Source organism: Lissotriton helveticus, chromosome 9 (assembly GCF_964261635.1).
Source record: "Lissotriton helveticus chromosome 9, aLisHel1.1, whole genome shotgun sequence".
Classification (NCBI taxonomy): Eukaryota; Metazoa; Chordata; class Amphibia; order Caudata; family Salamandridae; genus Lissotriton; species Lissotriton helveticus.
The window spans coordinates 127,680,147-127,700,754 of record NC_136070.1 but is presented as its reverse complement, the minus strand read 5'-3'; the positions used below and the strand labels follow the sequence as shown (position 1 = coordinate 127,700,754).

Sequence of the window (20,608 nt, the reverse complement as noted above, 5' to 3'; positions counted from 1 at the left end):
AATAAGAAAAGACAATGAATGCTTGAGTACAAGTCTAAGCTACATCCAAACTCTGCTAATATGACGGGAAGGAGTATGCCAACAGTCGTAAACGCCCCTAATGAATCAAGAGACCCTTTTTAGACAACAAAAGACCGAAGCCTCAATATACTGGCCATTACTACCTCTTCTATATGCACTTTTGATTCAAGCTATGCCTGACTGATGAACTAGGGTGAAACTGGTCCTGGGTTGCTTGAGTTCCAATTCAGGGAGGACCATGCCTGGCAGTTTGGGTTAGACTATTCCCATTTGAGCAGGGTGAAGACTGATTTGCATATGGCTGGGACCAAACTGAGATGGCATGGTGTGCACAATAACGATGGACGGATTTGCAGCCCCACTAATTACCAGTGGCTGAGACTAATTCAAGCATTCCATCCATCACTTTTTTTGTATACTTTAGTGTGTTGCCCTAGGTGAAACTGGAACCAAACTATACCTGGCTAATGAGCCCTCACTAGAGCGAAACCGGTCCTGGGTTGCCTGTGTTCCAGTTCAGGGAGGACCTGGCTTGACCGTCCGGGCTGACCTATTCCCAATGGAGCAGGGTGAAGACTGATTTGGATGTGGCTGGATCCACCTGGGGTGGCATAGGGTACAAAAAACGATAGACAGGGATGTGGCACAGAGTATTTACCAGTGGCTGAGATTAATTCAAGCATTCCATCCATCACTTCTCTGTAAAATGTACGGATGGGATACCAGCTTGTTTGCTTGCAAAGTAATTCCTTAAATCTTCACCAGTTTGGTTACAAGCTATTTGTGATAATATCGTTATGGGATGGGAAGTGGTTCTTTTCCACTTATCCACATAACTATCTTTCCCAAAAAAGTAAAGGTTTGCTAACCATGTAGATTTGTCCCCTTGCTTAATACTCATGGGGTGATGTTTTTAGGATCTTAGCTAAGTGGCACTGATAACACAGCTTTCAGTATCTAACAACATTGATTTTTACCTGGCCAGACTATGATAAATCATTGATAAATCACATTCCAGTATGTGGGTTATCTTCAGGCTTGCCCTTACCAAAGTAGACAAAGCATTATAGATGGTTGAATCAGAATTCCTGTAGACAGTCTGATCCAAATCTTTTAGCACAGTTTTATTATCTGGAAAAGTGTCTGTACTAGGACTCTGAATTATGTGTATCAATTGAAGCCTGTCAAAAAAGTGTGGTTGAACTGAGGCAGCTCTTTTGCGTTATCACTGATCTGCTGCCATTTAAAGTCAAAAGAGATCCCAGAGTTTTACTGCTTTTCTATGAAAAGCAGTGATATATTTTCCGCTTTATTGAGATAACAGTGCAGCTTTCTTTACTGATCCCAGCAGTGCATTGGCAGCTGTTAAGGCAAATGCATCCGAGTACTAGACCAATCGACAAATATACACTGAATACAGGGAAATGTAGGTTAATAGTTGTAATTACCCACCTTGTAGCCCACCATTGGCTAAATCAGCTGTTGAGTTTGGGTATTTGATTGACCAAGTGTTCCATAAGACTCTTTCTGCTAAATTATGGCAATATATTAAAGCAAATAACTATTTAAAAAAATGATTAGATATCAATTCATTCTAATAAGACGTGTTAATTTGAACCATTTGATTATTTCTTAGCTTTCTCTTGTCATGTTATTGTAATGAAATGGAGAAATACTTTACACATTTATGGATTTTATTGTGTTGCTATGTAAATCAAGATCAGATATCTCTCCTTTGCTTCCACAAATAGAAAGTGGAATTTGACTGAGTACATTAGTAGAACCACACCTTTTTACCTTAATACCAGATTGTAATCTTTGAATCCAAGCAACATATTGCCGATTACTATTCCACTGTCCTCTGAACCTTTCTTATGTGGATATGTGTTTTTGTTTGTTTATTTATTTCTACAGATTTCCAGCACAAGTTCACCGTGCAGGCATCTCCAACCATGGACAAAAAGAAGAGTTTCATCAGTAACCGGTCCAGCCCTCCTGCAAGTCCAACAGTTATCCCACGACTCAGGGCTATACAATGTAAGCAACTTATACAAAGTTATGCGCAAAGAAATCCAGCTGTGGCTCAAAAATAGCTACAATATCATATTATATTTATTTGTTGAATGCAACTGCTGCCTTCGTGAGGTTGTCCTGGTGTTAGATCTCCAAAAAAGGGGATAGAAGAAAAAAAGTAAAAGTGCTGAGACAGCCAGGTTTTAATAGATTTTTTTAAAGTGGAGCGGTGACTGATTTGGCGCTTGTGAGTTGGAAGTTGACTCTAGCTCTGACGGGCTGGCTGATGGAAGTTTATTTTATCATTTAGGTAGAGAGGTCCACTGTTGTATAGAGCCTTGTAGGCAAAACGGTTTTCAATTGAATACACAGACCTAAAAAAAAAATCTTTAAAATTGTGCAAATCCTGTAAGTGTGGTGACTTCAATAATCTGCTTGGCCTAAATGTAATGCTCTAGACCTGTAAATTGGTCTCAAATTTTGTGATCGTGGGCAAATATTCTATTTTATTGAGTCACCTTTTTCTTCATTATTGCATACGAGAGCACCTTCAAGTATGTGAGTTCAGTATGTCTTCTATACAAAAATCAATTTTGGGGGATTTAATAGACTACATTTTTGCTCCATGTATAATAAGAATCTAGCCAACAGATAGGGTACACAAGACAACTGACTTGCCTCTTAGTTCACTAACAGCATTGTCATCGGGGCAGGGAAGGAATATTTCTCAGTTCATATTTAAAAACTCACTTTTGATAATTGTGTGTGAGAAACATGATGTGGTAAACTCACTTTTATTTACAGCCAGCACATTCTCCATTGAAATGGCCATAACATTTCCCACTGACATGCGTCTTTACTGATAAAACTATATAGCGTACAAATGATGTTTGGAAATCGGATTTCAGCAAATATTTATCGTTTGCACATCACTAAGTAAGGAGTTCTGATTTGTTTTGATGCTATTGAAATCGCACTTCGGAATTACAAAAAATGTGCTTTCCTAACTGCTGCTATATTTTGAAATATTTGTACGACTTATTTGCAAGCTATTTAAATGGTGTGTGTAATGAAAAAAACAACATCCTACAGCCTTTCTTATCAAACTTTCTGTACTGCACCGCAGTCGACAGACCGTTCTCTTTATAAAATCGTCTAACTTTGGAGTCAGAGAAAGAAGAGTAAACACCAATCTGCAGGATAAAACATGCAGCAATTTGTAAGAAGACATAAGCTAACAGTTGATTTCCGCCTCTGAACACACAGCAAACCAGGTTAGACTAGCCTATCTGCAAGTGCCCCAAGGGCTGGTCCGACAGTGTATGCGCCGTTTTTTCGGCTGTTCGTGGGCTGGTTTTTACTGTTGATTTCCCTGATATTGCTGCAAAAAATGCCTGCAGTAACCTTACATCCATGCAGTCTCCTATGCCTTGCAAAACAGGTACACAGCGTGTCTTTACATGTTCAAAACTGCCTTGATTTGCAAACATGGGCTACTTTTGTAGCTCTCTAATTCACTAATGGGGGCCACTTTTATTTTGGTGTTTAGGCATATTTTCTGTCCCAGTCTGATCCTCACAGTCAATGTGACAAGATAAAAAAAAAAAAAAAAATTTAAGGCGTCTTTGTTGTGGCTATGCGCCTTTGTGTATTTTACCCCTGAGTCGGGAGGTGAGTGTAGTGTCTTCAGATGTTTTCATTTCTGGTGCTAAGGCGAGTGAGCCCTCTCTAGCTCCTATTAAAACCCTTTTTATTCCTCAAATTGCCGCTCTTTAGTGAAACACAAGTTTGAACTTTGTGTCTTCATCTCTTATCATCTTCCAAGCGCATTTTTACTGACAGAAACTTGGTTGTCTGAAAATGTAGATCCTGATGTTCTGCTGACCGTCCGTCAGACTATGCATTAGTTAGACTGGATAGACAAGCCTAATGGGGGGTGGGGGGGTATTGCTGTTATTGTTAAGCAATCTCGTACGTGTACCTTTCCCAAATTGACTATAGCTGGCTGCGTGTCAGCTCTTTCTTTTTTTGACTTGTACTATCAATTTCACCTTGTCTGAGGTTTTGATTTATGGGCCACCTGGACCAGCCTGTAATTTGGTTTCTTCCCTAGCTGATGTTCTTTCTCCCTTCTCTGGTATTCCATTATTCTAATTTTGCTTTTTGAGGGTTTCTCATGTCCTATGACAATGGTGCTATGTGCAGATTTAGCTGGGCTTCAACTGTCGTAATTTGTTTCTTGGCCTACTCATAAGGGCGGGCATATGCTCAACCCTATTTTTCAAACTTTAGTGAGCTTGTGGTTGATTCTCCCCTGTCTCTCCCTTGGTCTGATCACTTAGCTATCCCTTTTCAGGTTCCCATACCAAATGTCTCCTCTAGTTTGACTTCTGGCCCGAGGTTTAGATCTAGCAGATGGGCCAAGGCTACTATTAGTAATTTTACCAATGCCCTGGCCATAACCTGCCCCAAACTTGACAACTGTGTCACCGTTGCTAATATGCAAGTGGATCACTGGATAGCCCCAGAGCTCTCAATTGTATTGCTCCTATAGTGGAGAGAGTATCACGCCGAACTAAACTCTCAGCGTGCTGGTACAGTGAGGAACTTGCTATGCTTAAAAGCAATTGTGGATGCTGTGAGCGTATGTGAAGTAGGAATTTCGAATAGACTAGTAAGGAGATTTACCATCTAGCCTTGAAATCTTATCATAGTCATATTAGGTATGTGCATCGAGCTTTTTACGCAAATAAAATTGAGTCCGCACAAAACTCTTCGAGATAGATATTTGCGATTGTTAAATCTTTATCCTCAATGGATTGTGTTTCAGCGAATGTCGCCTCGTCGATGACCTTGCAGCAAAACACAATGCTGTTGCTAAGAAAAGGCATGAGGAGACTTACCTACTTATTCAGTAGCACATTTCCAAGCATGGGACATTCCTTAATTCAACAACTGTTACTGCAAACGGAGGATCCTTCACTTTGGGGTGAAACCGCACCCATGGATGGACATACAATGTGCACAAACAGTGCAGTTACCCGATGGGCGCTTCTGTATATAAGGCACAGGAATTTCAACAGAGCGCATGATATCTTCACGTTCAAAAGTAGATTCGAAAAAGCTTTTCGAATGTCCAAAGGGAGGATCCAGAAAGTTGGAATATTTAACCTTGAGCTCATACTTGCCAGTTGCTACTATGAGCGAAGCTATCTTCCATTCTTTTGACCTCTGACTGTAGATTTTTGATGAGGCTAACCCAAGTGAATCTGGATGCCTACCACACGTTTGTAGGGGTTCCAGGAGGACAAAGTTCAACTCATGCTGTAATCCAACGATGGATGTACAAACAGGTTTTGACTGAGGAGTTATTATTCCATAAACCTCCATGTTAAGGTATAGTGATCACAGACATGTGCCTTTCTGGGTGGGAGAACATCTGGGCAACTTCACAGCAAGAGACACTAGTTGGAGATGGAAAACATCTTTACATGAATGTCAAATTGTTGACGTCAGTCAAAGAATATCTTGAGCTGTTTCTACTGAATGAATGTTTGAGTGGTGAAAGTTCTCATTGACAATACCAATACTGTGTCTTGCATCAGGAAGCAGGGAAGAGCAAGGCCTCCCTTTCTGCATTTTTTGTCTGAAGAACTTCCCTTATTATTAAGAGCAATTTAGTAGACACTCTTAAGTTGTTGCAAACAGTTCTGAGCAATTTTCAGGGAAAACGGACAATTGATAGCCACAAATAAAAACCTATAAGGACAAGACTCCATCAGCAGAGAAGCACAACCAAATTAACTAGTGGAAGCTTTTATGATTACAGTGTCGGAAGAAATTCTATGCGCTTTTTCGTTAATTTCTCAGATAGAAGAATGTTAGGAGAATTAATTTGTTCTTTCGCAGGATTGCTCCAATTTGGTACACTTGGAGAACTTGGGGAGTCCATAGCTGTTTAGACCAGAGGGACATATTTTCAATATGGGTTCTGTGCAAACTGAGGGATTTTAACCACAAAGCGCTCTTTGCATCAGTTCTTGCATTATCTTATATTTCTGGATAACTCAATGTCATCATCATTCCATAAGAGTTTATTTATCAGGCATTCCTTAATCCAGCTTATCTTGTTGTAACTGTGCATATTCATGGAACGCTAAAAAGGCTTGCTTAGAGCTTATGAAGAAGTTCACATACCAACTACATCCTTTCTGCCTTGTACTGTATTATCAAAGCAGATGGGGCAACCAATTAGCTTGTGTATTAATGTGACAAAGTCTTGGAAGACAGCATTTTTATAACCAAAAATGTTAGCAAGACTTGAAGGATGTTTCCACGCTCACAACAGTAGCAGGTAAGCAACCTTAATGTAGAATAGAACATGAGATTTGGTACAGCAACAACCACTGTAAACAACTGCCAACCTGTAGTATGTTCTAACACATCCCTACATGCACATCCTACAAAACACTGAAATTATTCTATAGTATGCCATAGATTCCATACAACATTCAAATATTTTCCCCTCTCCACACTTTTCCACAGTAAATCTGATGTTTGTGTTAAAAAAAAAATCTTTAAATTAGTGTGGAAGCATAATATGAGTTCACTCAAGAAGAATTCAGACAAACATAAATACAACAGATTACATAAACATTTTGCATGTTCAATTGGCTACATCCTCTTTTTGGAAGGACAGTTTTTTGTCACTGTTTTCTTACATGACAGCACGACGTTAACAGGAAGAGGCATAGTGTATTATGGCACAGCAGGAGTCCCAGACTCCGACACTTTCACCTCCCATGCGCAATGTTTGGCAAACATTTTCTCTCCCTTTATTAGGAAATCACATAAATGTTGCTCGTGTTGTAAACCCTTACCACTGTCGCATCTTGTTTCATCATCTGCATACTCTGTGGCAGGCACATCTGAACTCACCCTTGCTTGCCAACCACCCTTTCTTTTTTTTTTTTTTAGGAGTTTATCTGCTTTTATTATTCAATAATCCACCCACCCTTTCTAATCTCATCTAATCACTTTCAACAACTTCAACACTCTTTCCTACCTTGCCTTTATAATTGTTTTGCTGGGCCTTCCTTACATCACACACACCGCTCAACGTTTTGGGATTCACAACCTTCGTTTCCGTCCATTCCTTATTAGCACAATCCCTGCCACTCTCTCTCTTTACAGTGCAAAAGGAGTCATGCCCTTGCTTGGATGGAGAGTAATATGCACAGCCTTATGTTAATCAACACCTCCTTTATGCCCAGTCCATTCGCCATCTGCACCTGAAAAATGTCCTTTATGATTCTCATGAAATGCTCTGTGAGACCATTACTATTGAGATGGTAAATCAAAGTTTTCACATACGTTAGATTAGCATGATGGAGACACTTTTTTAATCTCTTTTATGACTGGTAGACGTCCATTCTCAGTGACCAATTTCTCTTGATAGCCTTCCCTTTTAAAAATGCCCTTATGCAATTTTAAAACACTCCTGACCATGATATTATCTAAAAACCTGACCTCTGACCACTTAGAGTAGTAATCCATCTTGACAATAGCATACGTTGAAGAACCACCACTTGAACCCGAAATGTCCAAACGTACCATCCTCCTCACCACTGTAAGGATGTCACCATACTCAAAATGGATGCAGGTAGGCACTTTAATGAATAAAAAAGAAAAAGTGGTCCATAGAGCAAAAAGCATGAGCAGCAGCTACCAACCTCCCGGACGTTACAACCCATCCCCATACAGTTGTTCGCCTAACACTGAGGCGATTCTACAGCGTGCAATACATTCCATACAACATCGCAAGATTCATGTTTTGAGTAGATGGCAAGCTATTTTTTTATAAAGCCACTTGCAAGATTTTTAGGTATCATGATGGTCTTGAAGGCACATATTGAACCGATACCTAAAGCACCATCTATGAGGAAAAAGTTTTGCATATCCTCCTGTTACTGGTAGGAACATGTGGAATTGCAAGCAAGAATCGCAGCTTACTCAAGGAGAGGGGAGGCAGCCAGTGTATCCTTGTAAGCATGGATCTACTAGAATTCAGTGAAGTAGCTGCTTGAAGGATATCCTGTTTTGCCTGGATGTAGATTCAAGGTCAGAAACGCGAGTGGCTCATGCCATACTGAAAAAACTTTTTTGAAGAAAACATTGGTCTCATTTCGATTCTGTTCTTGCATTATATTTGTGTTATTCTGTTTAATAATCTATTCAAAGTGAAAATCCATGAATTTTCGAATGGTGGAGAAGAAAAAGTTACTTACCTGAACCTACAGTTCTCTAGTACTGGCATATTTCACAGATACAGGCCAACAACTCAACTCTATGGTGACGCAAATTATATATTGACCACTCTCATATAGAATCTAAAGATAGATTTTAACCTATCTTTTTTTGCTTTGGAAATTGGGCAGATGTGCGAGGCAGACACGGCCAGTGTGAGCAGAGAGCTGGAGCAACAACGGGCAGGGTGACGAGGAGGCCATAGATAGTCTGACTGACAAGGCTCACAGCAGGAGAAAGAGTCAGAGGGGGAGAGTAGGGACCCAGCTGCTGTCATCGCCATTGCAACCCTGCTTTCATCCTTAGTCATGCCTGCTGCCAACAGCCCGCATTTCCAGCCCTCTCTGCCTCCGCATCCACTGGAAAAACAAAGTGAGGAAGCAGCATAGTGGTAGAAGCAGGAAGCAGATGTGAGCTGTGCTAGGTCTTGGTGCGACTTGCGGCCCGGGCTCCCTGGGAGTACCGTCACTCCCACCAGCACTGGCAATTCCTGCCAGAGAATGCTGCCAGAGTTTGCCAGCAGCTCTCATCACTGAAAGCGTCAAGCGATGAGCTTCCAAGTGAGACAGCCATCTTAGCCCTTCTTGAATTTAATGACAAGGAGATCAACTTTGGGTACAACTAGGTGTATATAGGTGTGCTACAGCTGTTCTGTGTTTGCCTTGGTGCTCTGTGTGGAGACGAAGCCCAGTGAAATGCAGGGCATCTAAGCACTGGGCACAACAGCATACTATTAAATAATCATCAAATCACCATCAAACCATCATACTAGCAGATTGGTCCACGATCACCCAAGTCAGCGCATACTAGCTGCTAGGAGGAAAGCGTGGGGACACTCTTGGCCGATAGGTCAACAGATGAGCACCCTCCACTAAAGCTCCTTCTCCAATGGAGGCTCCTTTAAGGGCTCTTGCAAAGTTGCTTCCCAGGCCTACGTTTCCAATAAGGTCGGGGAAGGCCAGGGGGTCTATTCCCAGTAGGACCACCAGGAAGAAAGAGACTTTACAAACTCTTCAAAAATTGTGATTCACTCATACCACTGACAACCTCCTGGGTCTCTCAGAAAAGAGGGGCATTTTGGAGGAAGCTTGACAGCTGGGACCCCAACACTCATGAGGGTCCCTTTGCTCTAACTGCACCACCTCGTAACCTCGTAATTTCCAGCCAAAAATATATACGAAATTCAATTTCTTGAAGGATGCTGAATTAGTGCTCTACTATAGTAATGAGGGCGTAACTGGGCTGCTGAACCTGCTACAACCAGAAATCATCGTCTTTCGCCTAGAGGTGGCTTCTTCCCATCCAGACACCTCAACTATATTTGGAACCTCAACACAAGAATCTGTGGAAGGAGCGATGGGTAGTAAACAGGTTTCCAACCACAGTGACCAGAGAACTCCTGGTACAAAGGAGAAAGAAAACACGGAAGGAAGCATGGATGAAAACTCGGACCCAACCTATGCAAGGCCAGCTCTGGTCCTCTCGCCCAGCAGTCCTTATCGCAAGTGTGAAACTGCAACTCCAACTTTACGAATGACACTACAAGGGGTGTGACAATGGAGCCTACTACAGGCAGGAAAATACATAACTCCACTGGTCTTCTGGAACAAAATCTGATTTTTCACCATCAGTTGAAGGAGCAATACAAGGCCCTTACACATACCCCGCGGACACAGGTAAGTCCTTACTCTTCTCAACACCACCCTCAAACAATGCGGCACAGCAGGCAATGGAAGCACTAAACTAAGGCAAAAGAACAGCCATAGCACTGCCAACAGCCACTGAGCCTACATCCTGCCTAGAGGCCAATGTTAGTCAAGAACATCTTGACCAGCAAAACTCAGAGAATGTTCAAGTGCTATTAAATGACATCTCCTATCTAACGACTAAGGGATGGGAGGCGATGGTAGCTTCGTATGCTCAGGGAACTTCCCTTACAAGTAGTATTCAAAGCACTAAACCAAACTAGGGACAGAGGAGGAACTGCAGACCAATAGTGTATGGTTATCCCTACTGAACACTGCAGTTATCAGTGGATGCTCTACAATATCAGTCGAATAAATGGGACATACAGATTTCACTACTTAATACACTTGCAGTCTTGTCACTGGCATTGATGAAAAATTGGGTTACCTTAAAAACCTCATTAAGAGAGCCCAGTCTGACTCGCAACCGCCACAAACAAACTATACCTGTGCCCTGGTCTTGATATATTTTTCTCCCTCCCTGCTATGCTAACTGATTTACTTATGGATATAAAACAAATCACCAAACCAGTAACAGGAGTACAATCACAACTTTTTTATTGCACCTGGGAACCGCGGAGTCCACCACAAATCAATATGCCCAACTCCCCCAGTGAGGGAGGACCCGATGCAACTACGTAAAACGCTGATCCATCATTGGAGCTCAATATTTATTTTCAAAGAAGCAGGAGGACACCTCAGTTAAAAACTCACCGAGCATCCCCAAGACTCCAGGGCAGGGGTCTCCAACCTTTTCTGTGTTAGGAGCTACTTATGTTGAATGAAAATCATCCTGAGGTAGAGGTATAATTAGTGTTATATTGGTGACCACATCAGACACAATTACATTAATGTCCACTATATGCAAGATTGCTAGCAGTGATCGTCTCACTTCATTAAGCTTGGTTGCCAGGAGAGATGTAAAAAAAAGCTTTAGCAATTTGGAATAGCTCTACATGGATAATTCAGAGCAGCCATCCTTGCATTGCCCCTGGTACAAAGGTCATAATATTATTAATACATCTCCCCTAAAGATGGTTTATCTCGGAAATATCCTCTTTAAATGTATTTAAATTAAAATTCAACCCTTTTTCTTTCAACAACAGTTTATGATTTCTGAGAATGTATGCATTTTCTTCTAAACTATATGCTTTTCTATTTTGGTATGCATATTTATTAATTAAACAAAACAAAAACTTCTAAGTCCGTAGGCTAGACTGGACACTGGAGAGCTACCAGTAGCACACGAGCTACTCATTGGAGAAGCCTTCTTCAGGGTAACATAATAAGGCTCAAGTTTGGCGTTACGAGGAGAGGCTGAAACAAATAAAATATTAATAATCATTTTGCGGATTAACCCATCTTGAACTCAGCGATAAGGGCTCGTAAGGGTAAGGATCCTGAGATATCACCTCCACCACACGCCACAGCAGCAGGGGTAAACTCACCTGCAGAGGGATCCAAAGATGGCAGCCCCGAATGTCGGTATGCACATAATGGTGATGTTCAGAGTTGGCAAAGATGCAGTAAAATGATGCAGAGGCTACTAGAACCCTTGTGGGCTCGTGCGAGACAACCCTGAGGTCAGAAGAAGCAAGATGATTCACAACAGCCAGGTGACTAACAGAATATAACAGCAGGGTCCGAACTCGTAACCAATGTGCTTCTTAGCACCCTTCGGAAAACACCCCACCAATAATAACGGCAAGCATAAGACATTAAGGGCACAATTTAGAACAGGATCCAGATATCTGTTACAGATGTCTGGATATCTGATCCTAAAATCCAGATAAGTATTTTCAAACCAAAGGCCCCAATAGAAAGTCCCCCACCCGTTTCAAGGATTAGTCGGTCCAACTTGTCAGGCACTTTTTTTTCCCTGTGCACAAAAGTCCAGAACAACTCAATGCAATCTGCAGAGAATGCCTAACGACCAGTCAGATACAAATATTCGAATGTTTCTTCCCAAATTCCAGTCTAATGTCAGTTGCGACATCTTAAATAGGGGCAACATCTTACGGTTATTTGCTCTGATCCCCAACCTGTAAACTCTAAGGTCAAAAAATCAAGATTCAATCAATTGTATTGCTCCTGGGAATCCTTCGGATAATAAAGAGACCAAGACCATCTGGAGGTCGGCAGACATAGCTCAGAAAGTATTAAATTAGTGCCCGACCCACTAGAAGTGGGGTACCCTTTTCCCCTACTAATCTCAGACTTACCCAGCAATGGTGCCGAACAATCCGCTGCTACATACTGAGTTCTCAAGGGTGCTCAGGGAAAATCACCGCCATCAAGTGCCCCATCCAGAAATGGGTCAGGGTCCCAGAAGTACACATCCAGGTCCCCAGAACCAGACTGGAGATGGCTCTTGCGGTCAATAAATTGTGTATCACGCAGTCTGTGATGGGACCTGGAAAACTGTACAAAGACTAAGGAATAAGTTAGATATCTACAACTGTGCTCATGGAACATTAATAGTATATTGAGCAAAAAATCTGACCCAGAATGTTTTGCCCTCTTGCAATCCCTTAATATCTTTCTTCTGCAGGAGACATGGTTTGAAGATCCTTTCCTTTAAAAAAAAAAAATATTTTTATTAACAACACGAGAAAATATTTTTGTGATGTTTACATCATAGCTTTTAACAACGAGAAATTAAAAACACAAGATTTAATATAAAGAGTAAGATAATTACAAATCCATACACATATATAGTTTAGCCAGGTGGGAAGAGGAAAATCAATTATAAAACAGCATAGATCAGAGGAGACAAAAGAAAATTGTAGCATTTACATTCATAGAACGTCTGAGATATTAAACAAAAGTTAAACAAAAGTTCCCCAAATTCTATCCAATTTCATCAGTGATCGCACTCCTCTTATTTTAGCTAGTGCGGACTCCATAGTGTAGGTTTCTTTGACCAGAGACCACTATTCCATAATGTGAGGTGGTTTCGGGGATATCCATGCCCTGGCGATAGTCAGTCTAGCACACGAAAGTAAGATAGTTATTAAATCTTTCTGTGGGCTATTCAGCGGTTGGATACCTAATAGTTCACGTTCAGAAAAAAACTGAAAACCATACTTTTCCCCCAATCCGACTAATTCCTCTAGACTCATGTACTGGTCCACCGCAGACACCAACAATCTCAGCGCCGTGATATCCGGCTTAGGATGAATGCTGCGCTTTAGAAGTAACATAACATAACAGAGTCCGCACCCAGCATAAACTGATGAAAATAGTATTGATTTTTGAATTAAATAAACTACGGAGGCGACCAAAAAAAGTTGCAAAGAAATATAGCCTAAAATCTGGAAAGTTCAGCCCCCCTTTATTGAATGGATGCTTAAGTAAAGCGATGGATCGGCATGCTTTTTTGTACCCCCAAATGAAGCTACTAAAGATCCCATCTAGTTTAAAAAAAAAGAATTATTAACACGTAAAGGAATTGATCTAAATAAATAAAGACATTTTGGCAATACCTTCATTTTAATTAAATTAATCCGGCCTACAACACTTAGTGGGACCTTGTGCCATTTTTTCAATATAACAGACACTTCTTTCAGTAGAGCCTCATAGTTGAGTATAATTATTTCCCCTTTTTTAGATGAAATTTTGACACCCAGATATGTGGCTGCCCTACATATCCCTTGAACTAGGGCCTGGGGTTTGTAATTCGCTATTATCTGTATTTTATTTATGTTTATATCCCGAAATTGCCCCGAACCTATTAGCTTCCTCAGTTATCCCGTGTAGAGCTTCTACAACATCTGTAGAGTATATGTCAATCCTTTCCACATACAGGGGTTCACATATTTTTCTGTGCCAGCCTGAAAAGGAGCAAAATATGGCCACCCAAGGGATGGCCTAGTAATATACCCGTCTACGTCTGTTACAAGTATAGGTTAATCCACGGCACTACACTCTTAACTCACTGTCATTAAGCACAATCTGAATCGTAATCAACTGCCAGTATGTTAAAATTCAGGTCAGGTCTAACTTTACTACTATTAAAGTTAGACTTTTGTTCTAAGTTGAGACCAAAAGTCTAACTTAGACCAAAAGGCTAATTTTACTACTACTAAAGTTAGACTTTTGGTCTAAGTTTAGACCAAAAGTTTAACTTAGACGAAACTAAAGTTAGACTTATGGTCTAAGTTAGACTTTTGGTCTTAACTTAGACCAAAAGTCTAACTTTACCACCCGTAAATGCCCTTTGTGAATTCTGAAAGTCGTAAAGTTAGACTTTTGTCTCAGATTACTTCTGTGAATCTGGCCCAGACTTCTTAAGGCGTTATCAACCTGGGCCTTTGAGAATGCCATAATTCTGCTAAATCAGATGGGTTTTTCCAAACTAACAGGCACCACAACTAACATAATGGCCCTATCACTCCTGATAGATGGAGAAAAAAGAGCAAGGTTGCCATTGTACCTGTGCTTCATTGATTTCAGGTCAGCTTGTGACCATGTTGACCGGGCAAAATTGTGGAGTAAATTGGTTAACTGGTACATCCCATCGGCCCTTGTGAACATATGGACATGTGGGTGCAGATTAAGCTGGGCACTGGATCATACCTCTCCAGACAAATTGCAGCTACTAAAGGTTCGAAGCGAGGATGTGTACTTACGGCGATCTTTTCAACCTTTTTCTGACAGATTTAACACCGCAGTTAAACATCAAGGACTTTGACACCCCTAAACTCGGTAGCATGGTCCTCTCCAGGGTCTTGTACACAGACAATTTGGTTTTAATAAGCCAAACCCAGGTAGGGCTACAGCTCTTTCTCAACATCATGCTGCAATACGCTATTGGAATTAACAACGCAAGGAGAAGGACTCTGAGCTGGTACCTGGACGGGAAGCAGCTCTATTTGGTAGGAGAATATAAATACATCATAGATAGAGATGGGTCATATATTCCCCACAGAGAGGTCATGAGAAGGAAAGGCAACGCCATTAGCCGAATCCTTTAAAAATGTAAAGAAGAAACTATCTGGCCCAATTTTGATGGCATTCCTTCGAATAGTTCAAGCAAAACTGCTGCCCACCACAGGTTATGGGAGCAAACCTTTGAGAGGGAAGGGTGCAAGAAACCTGGACAATATCATGACCAAAACCTACAGAATTATTTTTAACCTCCCCAATTACACCTCAGTATCGCAGATAAGGCTGGAATTCGGTCTCCAGACACAGACTCTGGCAGGGCATGGGTCTACATAGATTTCTGGAATAGGATCAGGAAGGCCGCTCCCAACACCTTGAATTTCCATTTATGGAAGGAGACACAGAACATGGACACTTGTGCTGCCAGAGCATACTCGAGTTACTATGTGGAAATGGCCTAAGCCACCTCTGGGAACCCCCCACTAGTCACATGTGCTTTAAATAATTGGTGAGCAAAACTATTAAATCAATGTCTATGCTAGAGGATAAGACTATTTTAGCTAGAAAAACCCATGCATGGTTAGTTTTGAATACGTACTATCAGCCTTTTCTCAAACATGTCTTCATATTGGATACAGTGATAATGTCAGAGAAGTTTTTGAAATACCGCCTTGGTCTGCTTCCATTGCAGCTACATCTACCTGCATGGCAGCGAAGTACAGATGAGCAGCTGCGGTTTATGCCATGAAGGCACTGAGGACTTGTTGCCACTCTTAATGGCACCTGCAAGCACCTAACGGGCAATCGCAGAGCTCTCTTCAAAGCGACTTTTAACCAAAGAGGAACCCGCCCACGAAGGAAAGCCGTGCCGGTTTGTGTTGCCCCAGTGGACCCAAAGCTGAGCTGTCTCCTAGTGAAGTTTCTCACAGAGGTGGAAGGGAAAATGGCAGCTTTGGACAAATTTCCGGGGCCTGCTGATCCCCCTGACTCTTCATGTACCTCCTGCCTTTTATGGTTCTGCACATGATTTACTTTTCAATCTTGCCATCCCTGTGTGTTCTAAAATTTGAGCCGAAGTAAATCAAATAAGTGCTTGAATAGAAGTAGAAGGGAGTATTTTAAATATTGAAGTCCTTAGCATGGAGGATTGTTCTACGTAGACCTTTGACCTGCTTACTTCTGCAGCTATTTTATTCGTGGTATGAACTGTTCATCTCCCCGATTGTAGCACATTCCTTTTGCCTTGAACATTTTACTGTCCTCTGACCCTTGTGGCTCTGTATAAATCAATCAAGAAGATAGAATAGAGGGGACACACTGAATAATCGGCAGAGCTCGCAAGGAACGTAGACCTTTATTTTTTAAAGGACCTTGTCTGCTCGCTTAGAAAGTTGCATTTTATCTTGAGACCTCGCATCCCCTTTACTGAGCATTCTCGAGAGTTGTTGCACGTCCTGGATAACTAACCTATCCTTTGTGGCGGCAAAAGCTGAAGATTCGTCTATGCTTGCACTTTATCTGGCTCATAAGCACTGTACCTGCTGACTTAGGTAGTTCTATTCTATTCAGAGTCCTTGCACATCCCCCTCTTGATCGCCCTTGCGATTTTGCACACTTTGAACCTGCCTATAGAGTATGCTGCCAAGCACTGAGGATCTGTGTTTTTAGATTGCAGTTTATCTGTTTTATAAGCACTTTTACCTACGGTTTAGACATTTACATTTTAACCTGGGGATTGTGTACATTCGTTTCCCTGAAAAAACCTCATGATTCCGAATGTCTGGTGTACGAATCCACCTACATGGGGGACAGGCAAGCATTGAAGATCTATTTTAGAATGCATTAGGCTTATACGCACCTTATTTGCTAGCCCAGGCAGCTTCATTTTATTTTGAGATCTTGAACACCCCCTTCCCTGAATATTATTGTGATTTTTATAACTTTGGTACAGGATTCTGACTACGAAGGAGGTAGGCAAACAGTATATCGATATGCACTTTACTTGCATTTTTTAGCTGCCTTCCATCTTTTGACTTTGCACACCCCCTTCCCACGTTCTCTTGCATTTTCTGCTCACCCTGCTCAAACTCTCCATCCAGGCCAAGCGACAGGCGTTAATTATAACAGCCTTCACATATGGACTGGTCCTTGGTTAAGGTCTGAATTTTAAACTGAGGTTAACAAGTTATGTCAGGAATGTTCTTTTTGTTGTGTCTCTTTATTCTGCTTACACTCCTGAGCCATCGCTGTTTCTCTGTGCATTGATTGGCATACAACAGTGAGGTTCTGTCATTACAGCTACCATTGCATAATTTTGTTATGACATTGCTTGGTATCGTATTACTGCTTATGTTGTCTAATATTTCATTTGTTTGCAATGGTTTTAATTAACTGAGCAATCATAAATACACCTCAAACTTGAAACTATAGCATAGAGCAGAGTTTATTGAACATCCACTCATTGGCTGAAGCTGAAAAAACTAAAATAAGTGGATACATTTACTATATGAAGGGCCATATTTATGGCCAAGTCACACAGTGCAGTGCAACAAGTCTCCTTGCTGCGCTGCGTGACAAGAAAAGGGCAGCAATGCGCTGTATTTAAGGCAATACGGGCAATTCCGGCCATTTCTCCTGCGCTGGAGCCCTTTTGGAAGCATAGTGCCAATGCAGGCACCCTTGCACCATGGCGCAAGGGTGCCTACATTGTAAGGAGGATTATTTTGTGTAGGATGGGGAACTTTCATGCACTAAAACCGTCCCCTGAGGCTTTTCCTCTTTCTATGTGTGCTGCATGAGGAACAAACTAGGAGAAATAAACATAATTCTCCTCGTTATGCCTCACCTGGGGAGGCATAGGCGTTTGGCACATTCTCTACCACTTCTGGTAAATCTGGGGATGCATCAAGATCCATGGGAGTTGCATGGGAACACCCATGCAACGCCCATGGAAATGCCTCCCTGGTGCAGAGTAATGCAACGCAGCAATTTGGGCTGCATTGCATTACTCGACATTTATGAGCCAGCTACATAAATCTTATTCTCAAATTGTGTTGCGTGGTGCAAGAGCGACATCATTGGGATTGTAAATATGCCTCTAAATTTGCTGTTGGATACGACTGATCTAATATTGCAGTGAGGATTTCCAGGCCGATGATGGGCTTCGCTTTTGCCTGCAACTGTCTAGATATGATCTTAAGTTTTATCATTCTTATAAACAGTCTTCATGCTCAGTCTAGATACTTGTTTCAAAGCTTCACAAAGGTCTGTTTGTTGCCTTTCAGTTTCTTGAGAACACTGCAGATGCTCACAAGTAGTCTGCTTGGTGCAGGGTTAAGAAGCGTAAGAGTCCAATCATCAGAGTATTCTTGAGTCATGGCCCCAGGTCTGCAGTGAGTTTATTTGACAGCGACTTTGCATAACTCAGTTTGCTGGAGTTTCCTGAATTGTTTGTGATTTGGTTCAGGGACAATTCAAGAGCAGTCTTTCTTGATTTGTCCTCTGTGCTTTGGGATATTGTGGCAAATTCGTGCTAGGCTGTGCATGCCCATCTTGACCTAGTTTACCTATTCTGATCCTGAGAACCTTTCTATAACCCCTACTCTACTGTACATGAGCATCTTTTAAAATGATTGAAATCGCATTGCAAAACCAGATAATAAAAATTTATATTAATTTGATTGATTTTAGTGCGTAAATATGAACACTGTTTTCTGTTTTCCATATATTGTGCTAGTAGTCACTGGATTTCAGACAGTGCTTTAAATGTGTTGGTACCGCCAGGAACTGAGTACAGGCACTTTTTTATTTTGAGAGGGAGAGTACCTCCACTTCTCAAGAGTGACTTAACACTTTTAATTGGAGAATACCGGCACTTCTCAGAAACAAGCATGTACTCTGGTACAAGGTATCCATTTCCATTTCAAGCACTGATTGCAGGTTTCTGTTTGGATCCTCCCTCTAAACTGTTGTAATTCAACTGGGTATTGACAATAGCCAACTCATGGTTTTTGGAAAATAATACTTTCCTATCGTTATTAGAGTCTGTCTTTATTTTTCACTGGGCAATTCCCTAAGTCTACTCGTTCTTAGTTTGGGAGAATGCATTCCCGTAAGTCATCAGATGAGCATTGCATCTCCATTTTGTAAGGATAACACTTTTTAGGACAACAGTCAAGTATGTATGGGCCTTGGATGCATATGTCAGGCATATCCCTGCATGAGGTGTCCCTTTAGTGCTTCGACTCTGCTCATGACTCAAACTCAAGTGATAAGTGCATCTCAAAGAGGTTACAAACCTCTATGCCGACCTATTTAATTTAACAAACAACGATTAAGACCGCAATTGTTTTTTGAGAAGTGGTCCCTGGGAGCATAATCTATTGAACTGTGTGCTTTAGAACCGTCATCATTGGCCCTCTTGCTACCATCAGGGACCCTCCAATGGGTCGAAACTCCCTTTTTAGGTTTTGACTGGCCATGCGCTTTGCGCATGCGCCAAAAAACCTCTTGAGTTGTGTGTGTGGGTCGGGATACGCCCCCTCCTCCGATTGGCTAGCTCCATAAATGGAGGCTAGCCATTGGACGAGGGGCCTGTCCGTCAATGCCGGACCAGATTCGGGGGCGTTCCCGAGATTCTTTGGCTTTTGCCGACGTCACGCGACGTCAGCCAAAAGCCGGGAACGCCCCCGAATCTGGTCCGGCATGGTCACCCTGCCTGACGCTGATCCAGAAGCCCCCCGCTGTGGCTGAAGATAGTGGCCTTCCTCACACGGAGGGATCTGTTGTTGTTTACTGCATGACTGTTGCATGCTTTACTTGCTACAATTCAAACGAGATCCGCATGTGTGTCTCTGACATAAAGGGGAGAGAATGGCATTATTTTGAGCCGGCAGAACGTCCCCAGCGGGTGAGTTATGCTCTCTAAGTTTAGTCGCCTTTCGTTGCTTTTTCGCACTTTTTTTTTTTTTTTTAAGAGGGGATAAGGGAAATAAGTTTCCCTTCAGAACCCACGTGCGTGTGGACGCCCTGCTTGTTGTGCTGCTTACAGGCTTTTGGTGATATTTGCATAAGTCTGGGCTGCCGGTATCTTGTACTCCGGGCTGCTCCTTCTCCGCCCGGCTCTCTGTCGGTCAGGTTCCTGTCTTGTGTCCGTCTGGCCTTTGGCGCGTTCTCGATTCGTGTCAGTGTGTCACGGGGAGGGGTAGGGGAGTGGCCAATGTAGAAGGAAACAAACGACCATGGGTGGGGGGGAAGAAGTGACTCGTGAAATCAATGCGTGATGAAGGCGACTGTCGGAAAGCCCCAGAGGGCAGCAGCGTGCCATTCCACGCAAAGCCGCGGAGAGCAGCCGAACGTGCGGACGTCACTCCCAAAGAGTGACAACTTTCAATAGGACTGCAGAGATTAACGTCTAAAACGGCCGACCTTGAAGCTGGGGAACCAGGTTCGAGTCTGGCGGGAGGCTCAGGCACCCTGTGATTCACTTAATATCCCTGTGCTAAAAAAAAAATCCAAAGAAAAAATAAAATAATAATGTGTCCGGCTGTGATGCAACTGGTGCTCTTGTAAAGCGCTCCGATACCTTCGGGTCGAGTTGGTGCTATATGAAAGTGCAACAACAAAAAACAAATCTG

The 20,608-nt window shown here is 42.0% G+C and overlaps 1 protein-coding gene across 1 annotated transcript in view; it reads left to right on the top strand.

Annotated features, from left to right (window-relative positions):
• The window catches only part of MAP3K9 (mitogen-activated protein kinase kinase kinase 9), a 349,830-nt gene that overhangs the window by 233,492 nt on the left and 95,730 nt on the right, over positions 1-20,608 (top strand). Inside the window, exon 7 of the mRNA XM_078659615.1 lies at positions 1,936-2,058. Within this exon, the coding sequence (XP_078515741.1) occupies positions 1,936-2,058 (123 nt within the window). The remainder of the gene's footprint in view (positions 1-1,935; positions 2,059-20,608) is intronic.